Here is a 15,213-nt window from a genome sequence, read left to right on the forward strand (position 1 = left end):
GAGATAATCCACAAAATGTCTGTTTGTTCTATAATGTTTGGCATCTGCATTTACATAAATGCTTGCTTCATTAAATTTTATGTTGCAAAATTCAATCATCCATACACTACCCATTTTAATCTTCATATAAACCAACATCTCTACAGACAAGTGTCTGTTTTGTGTCCCTCTTATCTTACACATACCCTCAGTTGTTGTCCCTCCACACACAGGGAACTCACATTTATTTGTCCGTTGTTGTTTTTATTGTTTTTTCGCCGTTGTTCTCTGTGTGGGACTTGATTTTTAGTGCTCTTCTGGGACAACTCTTACAAGCCCACCCGTGTGTCTGTCTTCTTTCACAGCTGTTATGTTCTCTTTCTTTTGTTTTCATTTGATGGTTTCTGTACAAATAAATAAACTCCAATCTTTATCTAAGCCCCCAAAGGTAACACTATCACGATGCTGTAACCCAACAGGTTCTCTTGAGTTTTTGTATTATCATGTTGCCAAGATAAAAAAAAATAAATAAAAAAAAAAGAGAGAAAAACAGAGCCTGAAGTGAGGCAGCCACGCAGAACATGAATCCAGGACCGCAGTCAGCTCAGGGCGGGCCCACGCACATCTCAATGTGTGGCTGATAGCTTCGGTGCAGAAATCTGGAGTCATGCTGGCGCTAAATATAGACAAAGGTTTTATGTAAGCTGAGGTGAATCATTCCATTCCACAACATTTCAGCGCATTTATTCACACACACTGCATAAGTGACATGGCACAGGTGAAGGAAACACAGGGATGTGTTAAACATCCGCAGTGCTCATCGCATGAAATAGAGTCAGAGGGCTGACAACATCGGCATATGCCTGCTGTCTGCTTGCTTAAATCACACACATTTATATCAGTGTGTGTTTGTGTGTTTTCCTCCAGGGCCTACTATAAACAAGGTGATTTGAATGTGTTAATCAAAGCCCTAACGTGATTGATTGGATGTGTGTGGAAAGGCTGGAGGGTTGTCCTTCAACCAAGCATCACGGCGTCTAAACAACACACACTTGCCCATCTTTTGACTGGTCAATCAAGTCCACACACAAACACCACCTTATTTGTTATCAGTATGCGTAAGAGTGAACAAAAGGAGTCAGGGGTAGAGGTGAGTCTCCAGCCTTGCTCAAATTATCTAAGTAGATGCAGGACAAACACAAACACGTTAGTACACCAACAACACAGCCCTGGGTATCGATCTTGGCTGCCACAAAATAATGAAGAGGGGAAGTGTTCAAATGAGTTATTTCCAATTAAGAGTGCGGGAAGAGGGATGGGTTACAGCTGAGGGGTGACTGAGAGAAAGGAGTCGTGAGAGAAAGGTAGAAAGAGAAAAGAATCAGAACGGGAAGATGTTGGAAACAGGCAGGGGCGTAGCACCAAATTTTGAGCTCCGCGCATAAGCAGTCTCCTTGGCCCCCCTGCTCACCTCTCTTGATCATTACTCTCTCACACACCTTTTGAATTTTTCTTTTCTTACAAAGTCAGTTCGCGTTCTCTTCCTTTCCTTTCTTTTTTATTTTTGGAACACTGATTTCCTTTCCCTAGGGCAAGACATGACAGTGTATGGCTGTGCTCCAGCAGCATAAGCAGTCATTTACTCGGCTTTAGCTGTTTTTAGAGACTAATCTTGGTGCAGGGGCAGATGAAGCCTAATTCCTCATATATTGCTGCTTGGTCAGTAGCACATCAGTTGCATACAGCCACTGTTAAAATAAACTTACAACATCAGTAAAACACCTCATATTTACATTTAGTCCCCTGTGCAACAAAGACATGTGGTTAGGTTTAGGCAATAAAATAATATGTTTAAGTTTATAAAAATATATCATAGTTTGGTCAACACTCATACGAGACGTGAACAGCGAGCTCCCAGGTTTAAGTCTCTGGTTTGTTGAACCCATCCACCTCCCCTCACACCCAATCTATATATAGAGAATTTCCATCTCCTTACATTACATTGTTACCAGCTGTGTTTGAAACTGCTGCCATTTAGTGGTGTATCATATTGCCACAAAAGGTGCCATCTGACCATATCATAAACTGGCACCTCCTGGCTGCATATTATGCCAGTGCAAAAGGTATAAACTGAAGTAGCCTGGCGACATATCATACTGCCACAAAAGTTGTTGCCCAGCCATGTTATGAACAGATGCCACATATCACACTGCCACGAAAGGTGTTTTTGTGTCGGTGTTCGATGCCAAAATCACTCATCAAGCTGCAGTATTTGGTGAGTTGGGAATGAGAACAGGCTGGCGAGGTGGGCCTCAGAGAGTGTTCACTAATTCTTCTTTAAAAAGTTCAGTTTTTCAACCAATTAATTCAAGTTAAATTTAGTTAAGACACTAATTAAAAATTGCAAATAAAACCAGAGTTTTCATTCCAGGTTTCTTGCTGGCCCCCTTTCCATACAGGTCCTGGGTAATCAGTCTCACTTCCCCATACTACAACACCAATTGAAAAAAGTAAAAAATAGAAATTTAGAGCAAGTGAAGAAGGGAAAAGAGAGCAAGTGAGACGGAAAGAGATGTGGGGATAGAAATAGAGCAGAGGGACTGAATTGTGGTCATCATGGCAACAAAATCTCCTCCTCCAGAGAGAGCACCTTTGACACTGCCAGGGAGCTTCAGGGCACTGATTACCTCACACACACACGCACACACACACATGCACACACGCACGCACCTGTATGTTCGGCATCAAAGCTGCAGACACACTCACATCACGCTGCTGTTAATGAGTCCAGACAAACGAGAGAAAGAGAAAGGTCATCTCGCACGATTCCATCAGTCTTTGTCTTGAAGGATCAGAGCAGTGGGAACCTGTTCTCACACATAAACTCTGCTCTTCACCTCCTCTTTGCTATCCATCACTCCTGAAATCAGCCTCACACACATTGCCTTCTGTTACATCAGATTAGATTATAATAACACTCACGAGTCTCTCAAACACACACACACATAAAAATGGTGCCTGGCTGAAACTGCTGCAGAGATTTATGCCTTGTTCTGATTTTCATTTTCATCACCGTGCCATCTCATGCATGTTGAACACATTATTATGGTCAGGGATAGATCAATAGAGCCGTCAGATTTTATTAGCTATTGTTTTTAAAGATAGCACTTCACTATCTTCTTCACAGTATTGAGCTATACCATCTTTTACTCAATTACAAGAGTCCTTTCAGTTTCCCTAATTGCTGTACATGTATATCCTTTCAAGACCATCAAGAAATAGATGAAATATGTTTAATTAATATGGAATCATACATTCTGCTAATGGCAGAAAAACTGGTCAAACAATTTCCACATACACAGCAATTTCTCAGGCTGAGAAATAATACCTACAAACATTCAAGAGTCACTTAAATGTTGTTACATATGTGTGACATGAAACATTTCCTCAGCATCCTCAAATACATTGTATTAATATAGCAATGGTGACATCTACTGGCTAACATGGCAAGTTTTGTGTGTGTGTGTTTCACTTGTGTGTGAGGTACATGAACAAAAATGATTTACAGAACAAGAAAGTGAACCAAGATTAAGCCTTGCTGAATCATTTATCTTTTTTTTTTTTTTTACGGTGTTGAAATTGGATTAATTACTTGAGGATTCATGTCTTGTTCACTGGGAGAACCTGCTGGTAAAAAGAGCAGAAAAAACATTGTATTTTTCTAATGGATGATGAATTATTTGAGTGATTGACATGTTGGTTTATGGCCGGTTGGTTTGCATGTTTCACTACTATGAGCTTAAAGGAAAAGTGAACCCCCAAAAATCAAAATACATATGTTTCCTCTTACTTGGGGTACTATTAATTAGTCTTAGATCGTTTTGGTGTGAGTTGCAGAGTGTTGGAAATATCAGCTGTAAAGATGTCTGCCTTCTCTCCAATATAATGGAACTAGATCGCACCCAAAAGCTATGTTTCCTTCCAGAAACCAAGATCCAGTTCCTGTTGTAAATAGTTTAATGTAGGAACTATTACTAATATAACACTCTGCAACTCACTCCAAAACATTCTAGACTGATAAATAGAGCTACAGAAAAGAGGAAGAATACATTTTTTGATTTTTTTCAATAGAGCACTTTTGCTGGGCAAGGAAAGGCTTTTTGAAAGATAATGCTTGTTAAACAAGTTTAATGACTCACCAAAGTCCATCTTTATCAAGGACGTGCTTTAATACATGTTGTAAAGGCAGGCATTTAACTCAGTTATATATCTGGAATGTCTGGTAGGAAAAACTAGAGAGCATGCAGCATTTCAAGGCACCAGAACAATGGATCGCATTTTCTGTGGCACTTTTCAGCTAAACACTGCAAACTGCAAAGCAAATAACAGTCAGATAACATGAGCTTTGGGACTACTTCATGTTTGGTTTGCTTTCAGTCAGCAGCTCTGTCAAGTGTGCAGGAAGGACATGCAGTTACAAAATGTACATTGTTTCTGTTTGCACATCTGACCATTATGACTTGTATGTTCTTTATGCATCTTTTTGTGTGTATTTGCTTGTATCTGCACCGGTCAACATGCTAAATTCTTGCATAAGACAAAATATGTAAGGCACTACTGCTACATGGTATTTAGGAACATAAAACGCTGGGGCTATGCTGGACAAATTGAAAAAGAAAAACTGCATTTCCTGGGAGGTTTATTTGATCTCAATGCTTGTGATGCGGGCCTCGCCATCGAAGCTGATGTGAGAGTACTTCTCTGCACCCATGCGGTTGGGGAAGTGGATTGTAGAACCATCTGATAAATTCAGTATGAACTCTGCAGGGGTGAATTCAATGACGATCTAGATGGTAGGATGTGTGTGAAAGACAGAGAAAAAGAGGAAGCATAATTTCATTAATATAAGCTCAAGCATGCTGTACCATATCATTATAAGCACCTAAAAATAGTCTATCTGATGAAAAATTCATGTAGCTGTCACAGATCTCTGTAAGTCCACAAATTTGTGCTCAAATGATTTAAGTTCTCAGAGGCACAGTGATGCAAGTTTTCCAACAGAGGTCACTCACAGGCAGAAAGAGGCATGGGACATACCTTGAACTCCTCTCCCAGGTGGAAAGGGAAGACTCCCTCACGCTGCTCCTCACACCAGTTCCCTCCCTGGTAGGAGTTGCAGACCACCGTATTCTCGTCTCCATGGGCGTTAAAACGAGGGTTGAAATGCATGGTAATTTCCTCCTCGCTGGGGCCAATATTCACTGCAAAACTGTGTTGCAACAGCAGATTTGTTACATTTTAATACCAGTGCTTCGATTTAAAATGGACAAGGGGACACAAAGTGCACAAAATATTGAGACAACCTTGGCAGTTATGTAGCTGCTCTTTTCATCAGCTAACCATTAGTTTCATCACCCCCACATTACTGAGGGGAAGTTAATAGGTAGTCACTGTCTGTAAGTGATTATAGATTCCACCTCCATCCTCGTGTGTTTATAAAAAGTGGCCCTCGTGTTGAGTTTGGTCAATGCATCCCACTGGGAAAACTAAATAACTACAGAAAACAAAAGAGCCAAACACAGAAAATCATAGGTGAAAATGTGGGGGGGGGGGGGTTCCAGGGGACATGTCCCCCTCAATATTTAGAGCATGTGCACATATACACCCCCTCACTAAAGACTGTTTATAGTCTGCAATATATGTCACAAACGCCGCCCCACAATACTGTTGGATGGGTCACATCAAATACATTTTTCCCCAAGAGAGATTCTGTCATTTTAGGTAATTCTGCGTCTGTGGCCCTCGTTACCACAGTAAATATTGAGTTAATGTGCTAACTGGCTAACTAGGGTCATGGCGGTCTTCCTGTTTCCTTTTTTGAAAGCCTGTTACAGGCGACCACTGTCTGCTGCTGGTATGGAGGGGTAGCTCCTCTCATGCAGGTGCAGAACATAAGTGCTTGTTGGCCATCAGTTTGGTGTGTTCCTGCTTAACTTTTTGGTCAAGACACGGCGACGTGAGGCAATACAGCAGGGGGCTTTCATCCCTGCTAGTCCTCTGATGTCAGTTTGGTGTGTTACTACTTTAACGGTGTGTGTCCACTATATGTGACCAGATATTTACTTCCATTTGTTTAATTTTGTGTATTAGGAGCAACTGATTCACTGATCACACCAAGAAAGCCAATCAACCTGCAGCCACAAGTGACCAGCGGGGCAAGGCGGACGTGAGTTTGTGTGAATTGGTTGAGTACAGTGAGGCTGTACCATATGGCTCCAAATGACATCTTTGCCTGCGTATGATGGCAGCTGCTGTATTCGGGATATTTTGGATTTATGTGTGTACAGTGGAAATAAGTGGATATGTGTCGTCCATCCTTATATACAGTCCCTTCGATATAAAAACATGACTGTATAGAACATTTATTTTAATTAATTTAAAGACATTTCTGCCCTAACTAAATGTAGAAAATGCAAAAAAAATGATGTGTAAAAATTCCCCAGAATGCAGGAAATTAAGAGTTTGATGCTCAAAGTTTCATATATGTCCCCCCAGTATTGAAACAACACCTACACCCTTGTAGAAAAACATGTTTAATTAGCCTAAGTCACCCTCTCTTACACCTGTAATTAGTACCTACTTTGTAGCATCAGGCTTGGCGACTCCAACAATGGTCATGTGCTGCCCGACCTTGAAGGACATGTTCTTAATGATCATACCCTGTGCAGAAAAACAGAGGTGGGATACAGTGCGTTGTTGTGTGGAAATACAATGAGATTTTACTAGATGCAATTATTATTGCAGCACCAGACAAGAAACAGCACCATGAGCAGCCTCAGAGAACTCCCCAATCCTTACTTCATCCTTTAAAATTACCCAACATGTGTTTTCAATTATACTCCCATCGGCCGACTGGTCAAAGATTCCAGCTCTTTCCTGTCCTATCATTGCCAAGGCCCTTTTTTCTCTAAGCAGATTTTGGCAGAGGCTAAAAATGTTGAATAACGACAAGGGATGACTGTTGAACTGAGTAATATTTTCCTAAGTGCAATACTGGATGTCAAGTACAAGATGGAGAAAAAAAGGCTGAGCGCGGCAATCCTCAGTTCAGTTGCTACTGTACATGTGGCAAGGGAATACTGAGCTGTGCCACGATTAGGAAATTATTCTTGAGCAATCTATTATATGGCTGTGAAACACAGTTGCCGTTGTTTTACATCCTGTCAGTTTGTCAAATGATGTATCTAGGGAACTGTTAACTATCGCCAACGACAACAAGTACAAACATAGCAGCCTTTTGAGGGTTTACAATTTTTCACCATATAGTTAAACATGTGGCCCAAAGTAGAAATTTATGAGACATTGGAAACACGTGATTCTGGGCAGCCTGAAACACAAGCTGTCAGCATTTTGCAATTATGTGTCTTCTGGTCAGAAATAAAGTGACACGTCAACAGAAAATTATCAGACACAAATTAAGCTTTTATTGTCTTTTTTAGATGATCTTTTTTATCCTTTGCACTTTTTTTTAATTTAATGTATTATTATCCGTCCTGCTTTGTGGCATCTACTCTGTACTGGGACAAACCATTTATGATGATTAACAGATCCCTGTGTGTATGTGGTTCTTTGAGCTACTCATCTGGGCATACAGTCTTTGGGGTGTTGATGGGATTAGGGCAGATTGAATCAGATTTTATAGCTTGTCTTGGGTTTCCTTTGACGTCACTCAGACCTTTTGATTAGCCCATCCCACAACTCATTGTTTTATGCAGACCTTGATGTAATAGTATAAAATCTTGTTATAAATGCTGATCTTCATATAGAGGTCTACACCCTTGTTTTTAGCTTCTGTCTCCACTGCACAGTGCCTAAAACTCATCTTAACCAGCAACAGAATTGGACCTGAAAGATACAAAAATACTTAAGATTTTTATTTGACAACAAATTGCATTTTATCTGTGGTTTTCAGAGGTTGAGCTGTGCCAACTTTTCAAGGGATAGTAGCGAGAATTTTTATGTGTGAGTTTTAATGCACTGCAGCTGTTAGACAGAATCCTCGCTAATCTTAATGTTGGATAAAGTGAGGAGCGTTGAAGTGGAGGAAAAAGTGGGACTGATTAAAGACCCCAGTGGGAACGGGGTCCTTGAGAAGCCTGGAATGAAAAATGTAGTTTTATTTGCTTTTTTTTTTTTTTTTTAAAGTAATTAGGGCCATAGCTTAATTAAATTGGTTGATTAAATCAGCTGAAAGACTGAACTTTCTATTAAAAAATAGTGGAAGCTCTCTGAGGTTCCTCTCACCCCTTAAAGGCACAAAATGGTCTAATTTTTTCTAATACTTTCTTTGAAAATAGATACGTCTGTTTCAAATGCTGTAAACGTCACTGCAATCATATTTCCATGCATCCTTTAGGTTAGCAAAGACAGAGTCAATAGTTGGCACTAAAGGGCGGGAGTCAAATGATTCAGTAGAAATAATGTACCTTTTCAGGGGCAGCATTGTAAATGGTAATGGTCTTTGAGGTCTTAAAATACATGTTGTGAATTTTTTCACAATATTATCAATTTGTTCCATTCAGCTATTTTAAAAATGTCTTATCATCCCCTATGGTTGTATTTCACTTGAACTATACAACACTGCCCTCAAAATCTCCGGTGGTCCCACTCTGTTTCACCCATATCCATAAGCTGTGTCTGTATACGTATCTAACGCAGAGTGTAAATGAGCCCTTGGTCCACCCCTGCACTAGGATTTATCTCTAAATGAAGCTAAAGCTGAGCAAGTGCTTAATCTGTTGGAGCACCAACGTAAACTGGCATGTCTTTCCCCAAGACAGGGAAGTCAGGGTTCCTTGAAAAAAAAAAGGGAAAGAAAAGAAAGGGTGGGACCCACAGAGACTCCTTATGCCCAGGGCCCAGATTTTGTTGCTACACCCCTGCACACAGTCAACAAAAGGCCAGACTTCCTCACCAAAAATAACTAAAGGCAATTTATTCAGCTGATAAAGTTCAGGGTCATAATGATTAACATGGCCCGGCAGACAAACTTGCACAGGAATTGGAGTGGAATGGCAGAGTTTCCCCGATGACTTCTAGTAAATTTGTACGCCTGATGGTCTCTATAAATAGTCCTTAGACTGAAATAAATGCATATAGTGCCATGTTGCTGGTGGTTTGTTGATTCTGGCAGAACTTGGTAGGATACATCTGGAGTCCAATCCCACCCAAATTTGAAATGAAAGGGAGGGTAATGGGATAGAATGACAGGGGTATGACATTCTTTCCATGTTAGAGTCCAAATGTAAATTGTGCAAATAACTCATGGCACTGGGGCTTGAGCTTTGTGGGGCTGGGCTGATCTGGCAGTCACTCTGCATCTCTGCCATACACCACTGTCTGAAGGAATCTGGCTACTGTACTGTCTAAGAGATGCCAATTTCATTACACTTCTCACTGACAGAGTGACAAAATCCGGCTACCAACTGATCACAAATACATGAAGAAACTATTTTAATGAATTACTCCACTATAAACAACTGTCATTTTGCTGGAATTTCTACATTTCAATACAAAATTGATCCTTTACAATGTAGGTGACATTCAATGCTAAAAATACATGAAAAAGGCCTCCACAATGTACCACAGCTGACTTGTTCACTCCAAGAGGTAAACTTAAGAATTACATTCAGCATCTGTTCCAGCCTCCACATCATGACATTATTTCATTTTATCCTTTAATGTGATTTAAACCCGCTACCCCCACTTCGTTGTGCCCTTTCCAAACACAAGTTTACAACTGTAGCCAACAGAAAGCTAGAATGATACAGGGCCTTCATTGTAATCTACTCCGTTTATGAGTCCAAAGAGACCAGAATGCAATGCTGCCAGCATTTAGCTCTGGATATTGAGACTGAGAATGAATGAAATGAACAAATGTTAACAACCGTTTCTGTTCCAATTTAATAAAGCTTCTGCAGGAAGAATGTAATAACCTAAACAGCCGAGTTATTTTTTATGCATCTGCTGCAGCTGAGAAAACTTTTATTGATTAATGTGCATGCAGGCTTGCTCTGTGGTGAATATTTTAACCATAAAAGGCAATCTGAGAAACCCAGACCTCTTACAAGCAAAAGACAGTTACATTTTTGAGCTGGTTTAGTTAAACTCTGCTGTTCAGACTCATCAGAATTTCGAAGAGTGAGCTGACACTCAACCAGCTGTCAGTGCCAATTTTAAAATGTAACCTGACACTACTCGTCCACCTGCGTCACAAAATACATTAAGTAAAAGCAATACAGGAGCACAATATTGTTGGAAAAATGGTACTTACTTTCATCATCTTTGCAGATGTAGTCAGTCAAGTCCAGCCGAAAAGAAGTGGGAGTGTTGCAGGGCCTCGCCTCGCTGCACCCTGCCAGGATATATTCAATGTGGGAGGTTCCTGCAGCCTGAGTGACATTTTGAGCAACGAATACAATCAGGCCACCAGAAAAAACTAACCAATGAAGTCAAAGTGTTGTTACAGACTGTCAATAACTAATTTAATGCTTAACAAGTGGTCGCAGACATTAGTGAAGTGAGGATAATTAGTGATTTGTTGACATGAGGCTGTTACATTGTAACCTGCTGGTGTGGAGTCTGTCTGTGACAGGGGACACTGGCCTGAGTCGCAGACAAAAATAGAAATGTTTTTGTTGCCAGGGAGACAACTAAATATTTGGCACAGCCAATAGCCTTAATGCGCACTTACTGTATATAGCTTACAGTGAGATCAAGTGGCAGTATTTGAGATCAGTCTGTCTGCCGAGTAAGTGAACTGCAGTTAGGGCGAAAAGAGGGCAAAGTGAAATGTTGAAACTGAGTCAAATGCTCAGATTCTCTGACTCACAGCCAGCGATAGGCAAGACTTTCATCGGCTGACACACAGCTGACAGCTGCTGTGACTCAATGAGTATATAAGCCTCACTCTACAGTGTAATACAACTTAATGCAATTTAGATTAAAATCACGAGAAGCAACTGTCACGGATTATATATATTCTTTCTTTTTCTATACTATTATCTCATTAGTGTGGTGGGGTGATACTGACCTGAGGAAGTTCCTGGGTTAGATTTCTCTTGGGATGCAACCAGTCTTGGTTAATAATGTCCTTTATATTTTAATGTGTGCATGGTTCTGCATACATGGCCCTTTTTTGAAGATGAATAATTGAACCATTCACCTTTTATTAGAAAAATACAATGTGTTTACTGTAGATTTTTGACTTAAGTGCAGAGGAAAAAAATTGGGGAGCTTTTAGAGAGTTGTATGGTGGTAGTTTGATAGAGAAAGACTATGAATGTACCCTAAGCCTCAAAGGTTTACAGTAAAAAAAAAAGAAGAGAAAAAAGATACCTCTCTCTCTCTTGCCACTTTTGACTGCCTGTTCAAGGCAGGAATAGCATGCCTTTATGCTGCTTACATGTGTATAAAAGGTTTAAAAGATATATTGCCGAATAGAGAGATAGAGTTGTCTAGCTGTTAAGCTAGCAACCGAGGAAATAACAGAGCAAGTCTGAGGACAGCTGGCAGGATGGAACCGTGGACAAGATAGGTGTGACGTTTTGACGATATGTTATGTATTAAGCAGTTAGTGGTTGTTAGCGGCTAAGTCAAAAAAGAATAACAGCATCTGTTAATGTCTGCAAATAGGGAAAACAATGAGGTTTGGGAACGTCTAACCCTCCGAGCAGAAGACGAGATCATCTACCATAAAAGAGGGATGGCAAATGATTGTTATGCCATGTTATTGTTTAGACAGAGCTGCCAACATGTATTTGATATCTCACACTAAAGGCGGACGCTGTTGTGTTAAATGTAATGCCTCTCTTGTTTCCGTGAATCTGACATGTTATCTAAAATCACACACTGGAGTGGCATGATGCTACTGTTGTTTGGTGCTGTGTAAAATGGGAAGGCAGCATAAAGAACAGCCTTATAGTGCCATCTCTGTGTAAAAATGGTTAATCTGTGTACCCTAACCCACAGGGGTTTGTTGTTTGTTGTAAAAAAAAAAGGGGTCTCTCTCTCTCTCTCTCGCTCTCTCTCTCTCACACACACAAATCCCTGTACTTCTACCTTTGAGAGGACCCTTACTGACATGATGCACTCCCTAAGCTCCTTACCCTCACCTCAACCATCACAACTAAATGCCTGACCCTTACCCTAATCCTAACCTAAGCCTAATCCTAACCTGAACCTTAAAACCAAGTCTTAGCCCTTAAACATTCCTTTGAAGAAATAAGAAGTACACCAAAGTAAACCAAAATGTCCTCACTCTGCTGGTAAAAAGCATATTTGGTCCTCACTATAGTGCAAGTACATAAACACATACACAGATTACACAAGTGTGTTTGGTTGCAGTTGCCTTTGGTTGACCTGTATCTGCTGATTACTGAAAACACGTCTGCTTTTATATCACAGAAAAACAAGCACACACTCACAATTATACTCCAGTTTGCAAATCTGTGAAACTCAGTTCAGCTGTTCTTTCTGAACGTTCGCTGACAAACAGTGTGCGGTTGTTTATAACTGGCCGAGGAATTGGCGGTGTCCACACCACAGCTTCAGCTACACCACAACAAACACACAGATGTGGTTCTCAGCACAATACCCATCAGAAACAGTAGCCCAGCATCTTAATTTAATGGTTGAACTATGAAGGTACGCAATGTATCTGGGAAGATTTATTAAATGAGTTGTCACCAGGAGATGTAGTTGTTGCATCAGAAGTTCATGTGGCACAGAGATCTTATGCTTCTTTTGCCCCAAGACCAAGTCTTAAGACAGTCAGCAGATCTGATCACACAAAGATATCTCACATGAACAGAAGAAGAATACACACAAAGCATCTGCTTTGATGCCATAGGCGGAGATGATTCTTAATTTGAGTGTTTTTATGCAACATGAGTGTTAACTGCCCCCCCCAGTGGTCAAAGTGAGGAGCTGCAGCACCACATGAATTTGAGGCCTGTCTGATGGCTGATATTAACACTTAACAGCATTTTAAGTCCTTAGGCTGGTGGGAAGGCAATGAAAACCTTAAGATACCCTGTATCTGGATGTTTTTCATATTCTCCTCAGGTCTCCTACGTATGAAATGTATTCTTGTATAAAAAACATTTTACTGCAGAAGTGGTTAACCCTTTGAAACCTGAGCTAACTGGCTTGTGAGCTTTGTAAAGAGGGGAATGAGCAACCCAACAAGAAATGGCCTAAAATTAAGCAAGAAACTGATTACTTGTTACAAATCCCATTTACACGAGAAATGCAAAACAAAGCCACACTGAAGGTGAGATGATACACTTGAACCATATATTTCATATGAGCTCAGCTCTAACTGATCCCAAATTTGGTGGGAGAGATTAATGCACTGAGTAGATACAGTAAATACTGAAGTAAAATAGGCAGAAATTTTAATTGGGACATTCTATAAAGTAAGTACTTTTAGTTTCTATACTTTAAATACATTTTGATGCTCATACATTTGTACTTTTATCTCAATAAAATGTTCTGTGTGGGACTTTTACTAGAGTATTTCCACACACTGGTAATGCTCTTTTTAATTTAGTAAAAGATCTGTGTTCTTCCTCTGCCATTACGACTGGTCGATCAACAATGCCATCCCTATAGCCGTGTTGCAAAAAAAAACAAAAAACAAACAGATTCTTTTACAGTAGCACTTCCACATCTCAGTGAAATACCTGACAAGCCCGTATCTCCAGCCGCCATCCCCCGATCTGCTCTTTCCACACTCCTGCATGTTTACTCTGGAGGGTCATTGTTGATTGTTGTCAGAGAGATGGCCTCATTACTCACAAGGAAGTCCAGACCTTCAAAAACAAGAGACAGCTGCTATTACACAGTGACGTGTGTCAGGTTTTTACTTTTTTACTGTTATATGTAACCCCATGGTGCTGTCTGTTGAGGATATTCTTCATATCTCTCAGATGAAATGATACATGACTGTATTTATTTTTTTATTCTGTCTTCATTTATGGTTAACAAAAAGTCTAAAGAGTGATTTATTCAGCTCAACAGTGAGCAGTACTCTGCTGTATCCAGTTAACAGGTCCTGGTCCTTAATAAAGCCTAAATATTTAGGTCAAAAGTGGGATTTTCAGACAGCATTGCTCACCCCACCTTATTCAGTATGAAGGCTTTTTTTAAAAATGCTCTTTTTATTACGGGTTTCAAATTTAATTAAAACATTTAAGTCAGTTTTTGTAGTATGACCTTTAGATAGAACAAATGTATTTTCCTTTTGTGGACGTGTGGTTTAGATTTTGTTAGCCACCCATAACAGTGGACTATGGCTACTATTAAGGAAACTATTAAATGGTGCATGCTGTGGCTTTTTAAATATTTTGCTATTAGATATGTTTTGCAGGGGTGTCCGTGGAAAATCTGGTTATAATGGTGCTGATAATATTACAGTATATGTTTAAAGTACATTTTGATTTACACTGATGGTGTTACTGAAGCTGATCCTGGTTTAATATCATTGTGGCAAAAGATGTCACATGAATAATACCTAGTTACATAAATCAAGGTTTAACACAAAGTTTATCAGAAGTGGACTCAAGCTGATGAAACTGACAGAAGCCAAAGGTGAAAAAGAGACTACCACAACTGATGCAACCATGTGCAATCTGTCATGAGCAATGTAACACCATCATAATGTGTAATTTGACCCTTCCAAAAACAAACCTGATTGCTGTTGCTCATACAGATTTACATCATTGTTTAATTCGAACTTAATTTAATTAATAACAACAGGCATGCAACTTATGCATGCGATTTTAATGTAAAAAAACCCAAAACAAAACAAACTAAACTAAACAAGATTATTTGTTTTAGTAATCAATTATGTCAAGCTATATTTAACTAATAAAAGGCCAGGAGAGTTATTATTTCACATATTAAGTTTTTTTTCAGGGACAGGAAAAATATATTTAGGACTGCGTTATAATATAGAAAACTTTTGTGTTATAACTACACCAAAAGACTGTTAAGCTTATTCCTTTTTCTATTATTAGCATTTAATTTGATTGAATTTCTATTATTATTTTCAATTCAATTATTATTTTGTATTATTTATTATTACTATTTTATCAACAGTGGTACAGAAGTATTACACCCGGATTTCACCATTGCACAAACCAGTTCTGCAGCTCTGTGAGGGATGGCCCA

At 39.6% G+C, this 15,213-nt stretch overlaps 1 protein-coding gene across 1 annotated transcript; it reads right to left on the bottom strand.

Moving 5' to 3' along the window:
• Window positions 1-4,189: 4,189 nt before the first annotated feature.
• On the bottom strand, window positions 4,190-10,417 carry lgals2a (lectin, galactoside-binding, soluble, 2a). Its single transcript, XM_042504964.1, has 4 exons — window positions 10,313-10,417; window positions 6,620-6,699; window positions 5,077-5,248; window positions 4,190-4,825 (listed from the first exon to the last, which is right to left on the bottom strand). Exons 1-4 carry the CDS (start codon window positions 10,319-10,321, stop codon window positions 4,679-4,681), a joined length of 408 nt encoding a protein of 135 aa, XP_042360898.1. The 5' UTR covers window positions 10,322-10,417; the 3' UTR covers window positions 4,190-4,678.
• Window positions 10,418-15,213: the final 4,796 nt, after the last annotated feature.

The sequence above is a fragment of the Plectropomus leopardus genome, chromosome 17, assembly GCF_008729295.1.
Source record: "Plectropomus leopardus isolate mb chromosome 17, YSFRI_Pleo_2.0, whole genome shotgun sequence".
Lineage (NCBI taxonomy): Eukaryota > Metazoa > Chordata > Actinopteri > Perciformes > Serranidae > Plectropomus > Plectropomus leopardus.

What these genes read in the sequence shown, in the direction of transcription:
- lgals2a (XM_042504964.1), bottom strand. An exon ending in GCCAAGCCTGATGCTACAAA is followed by an intron (nt 5,249 to 6,619) that starts GTAGGTACTAAT and finishes GTTGCAACACAG; the next exon opens with TTTTGCAGTGAATATTGGCC. An exon ending in ACCTGGGAGAGGAGTTCAAG is followed by an intron (nt 4,826 to 5,076) that starts GTATGTCCCATG and finishes CCTACCATCTAG; the next exon opens with ATCGTCATTGAATTCACCCC.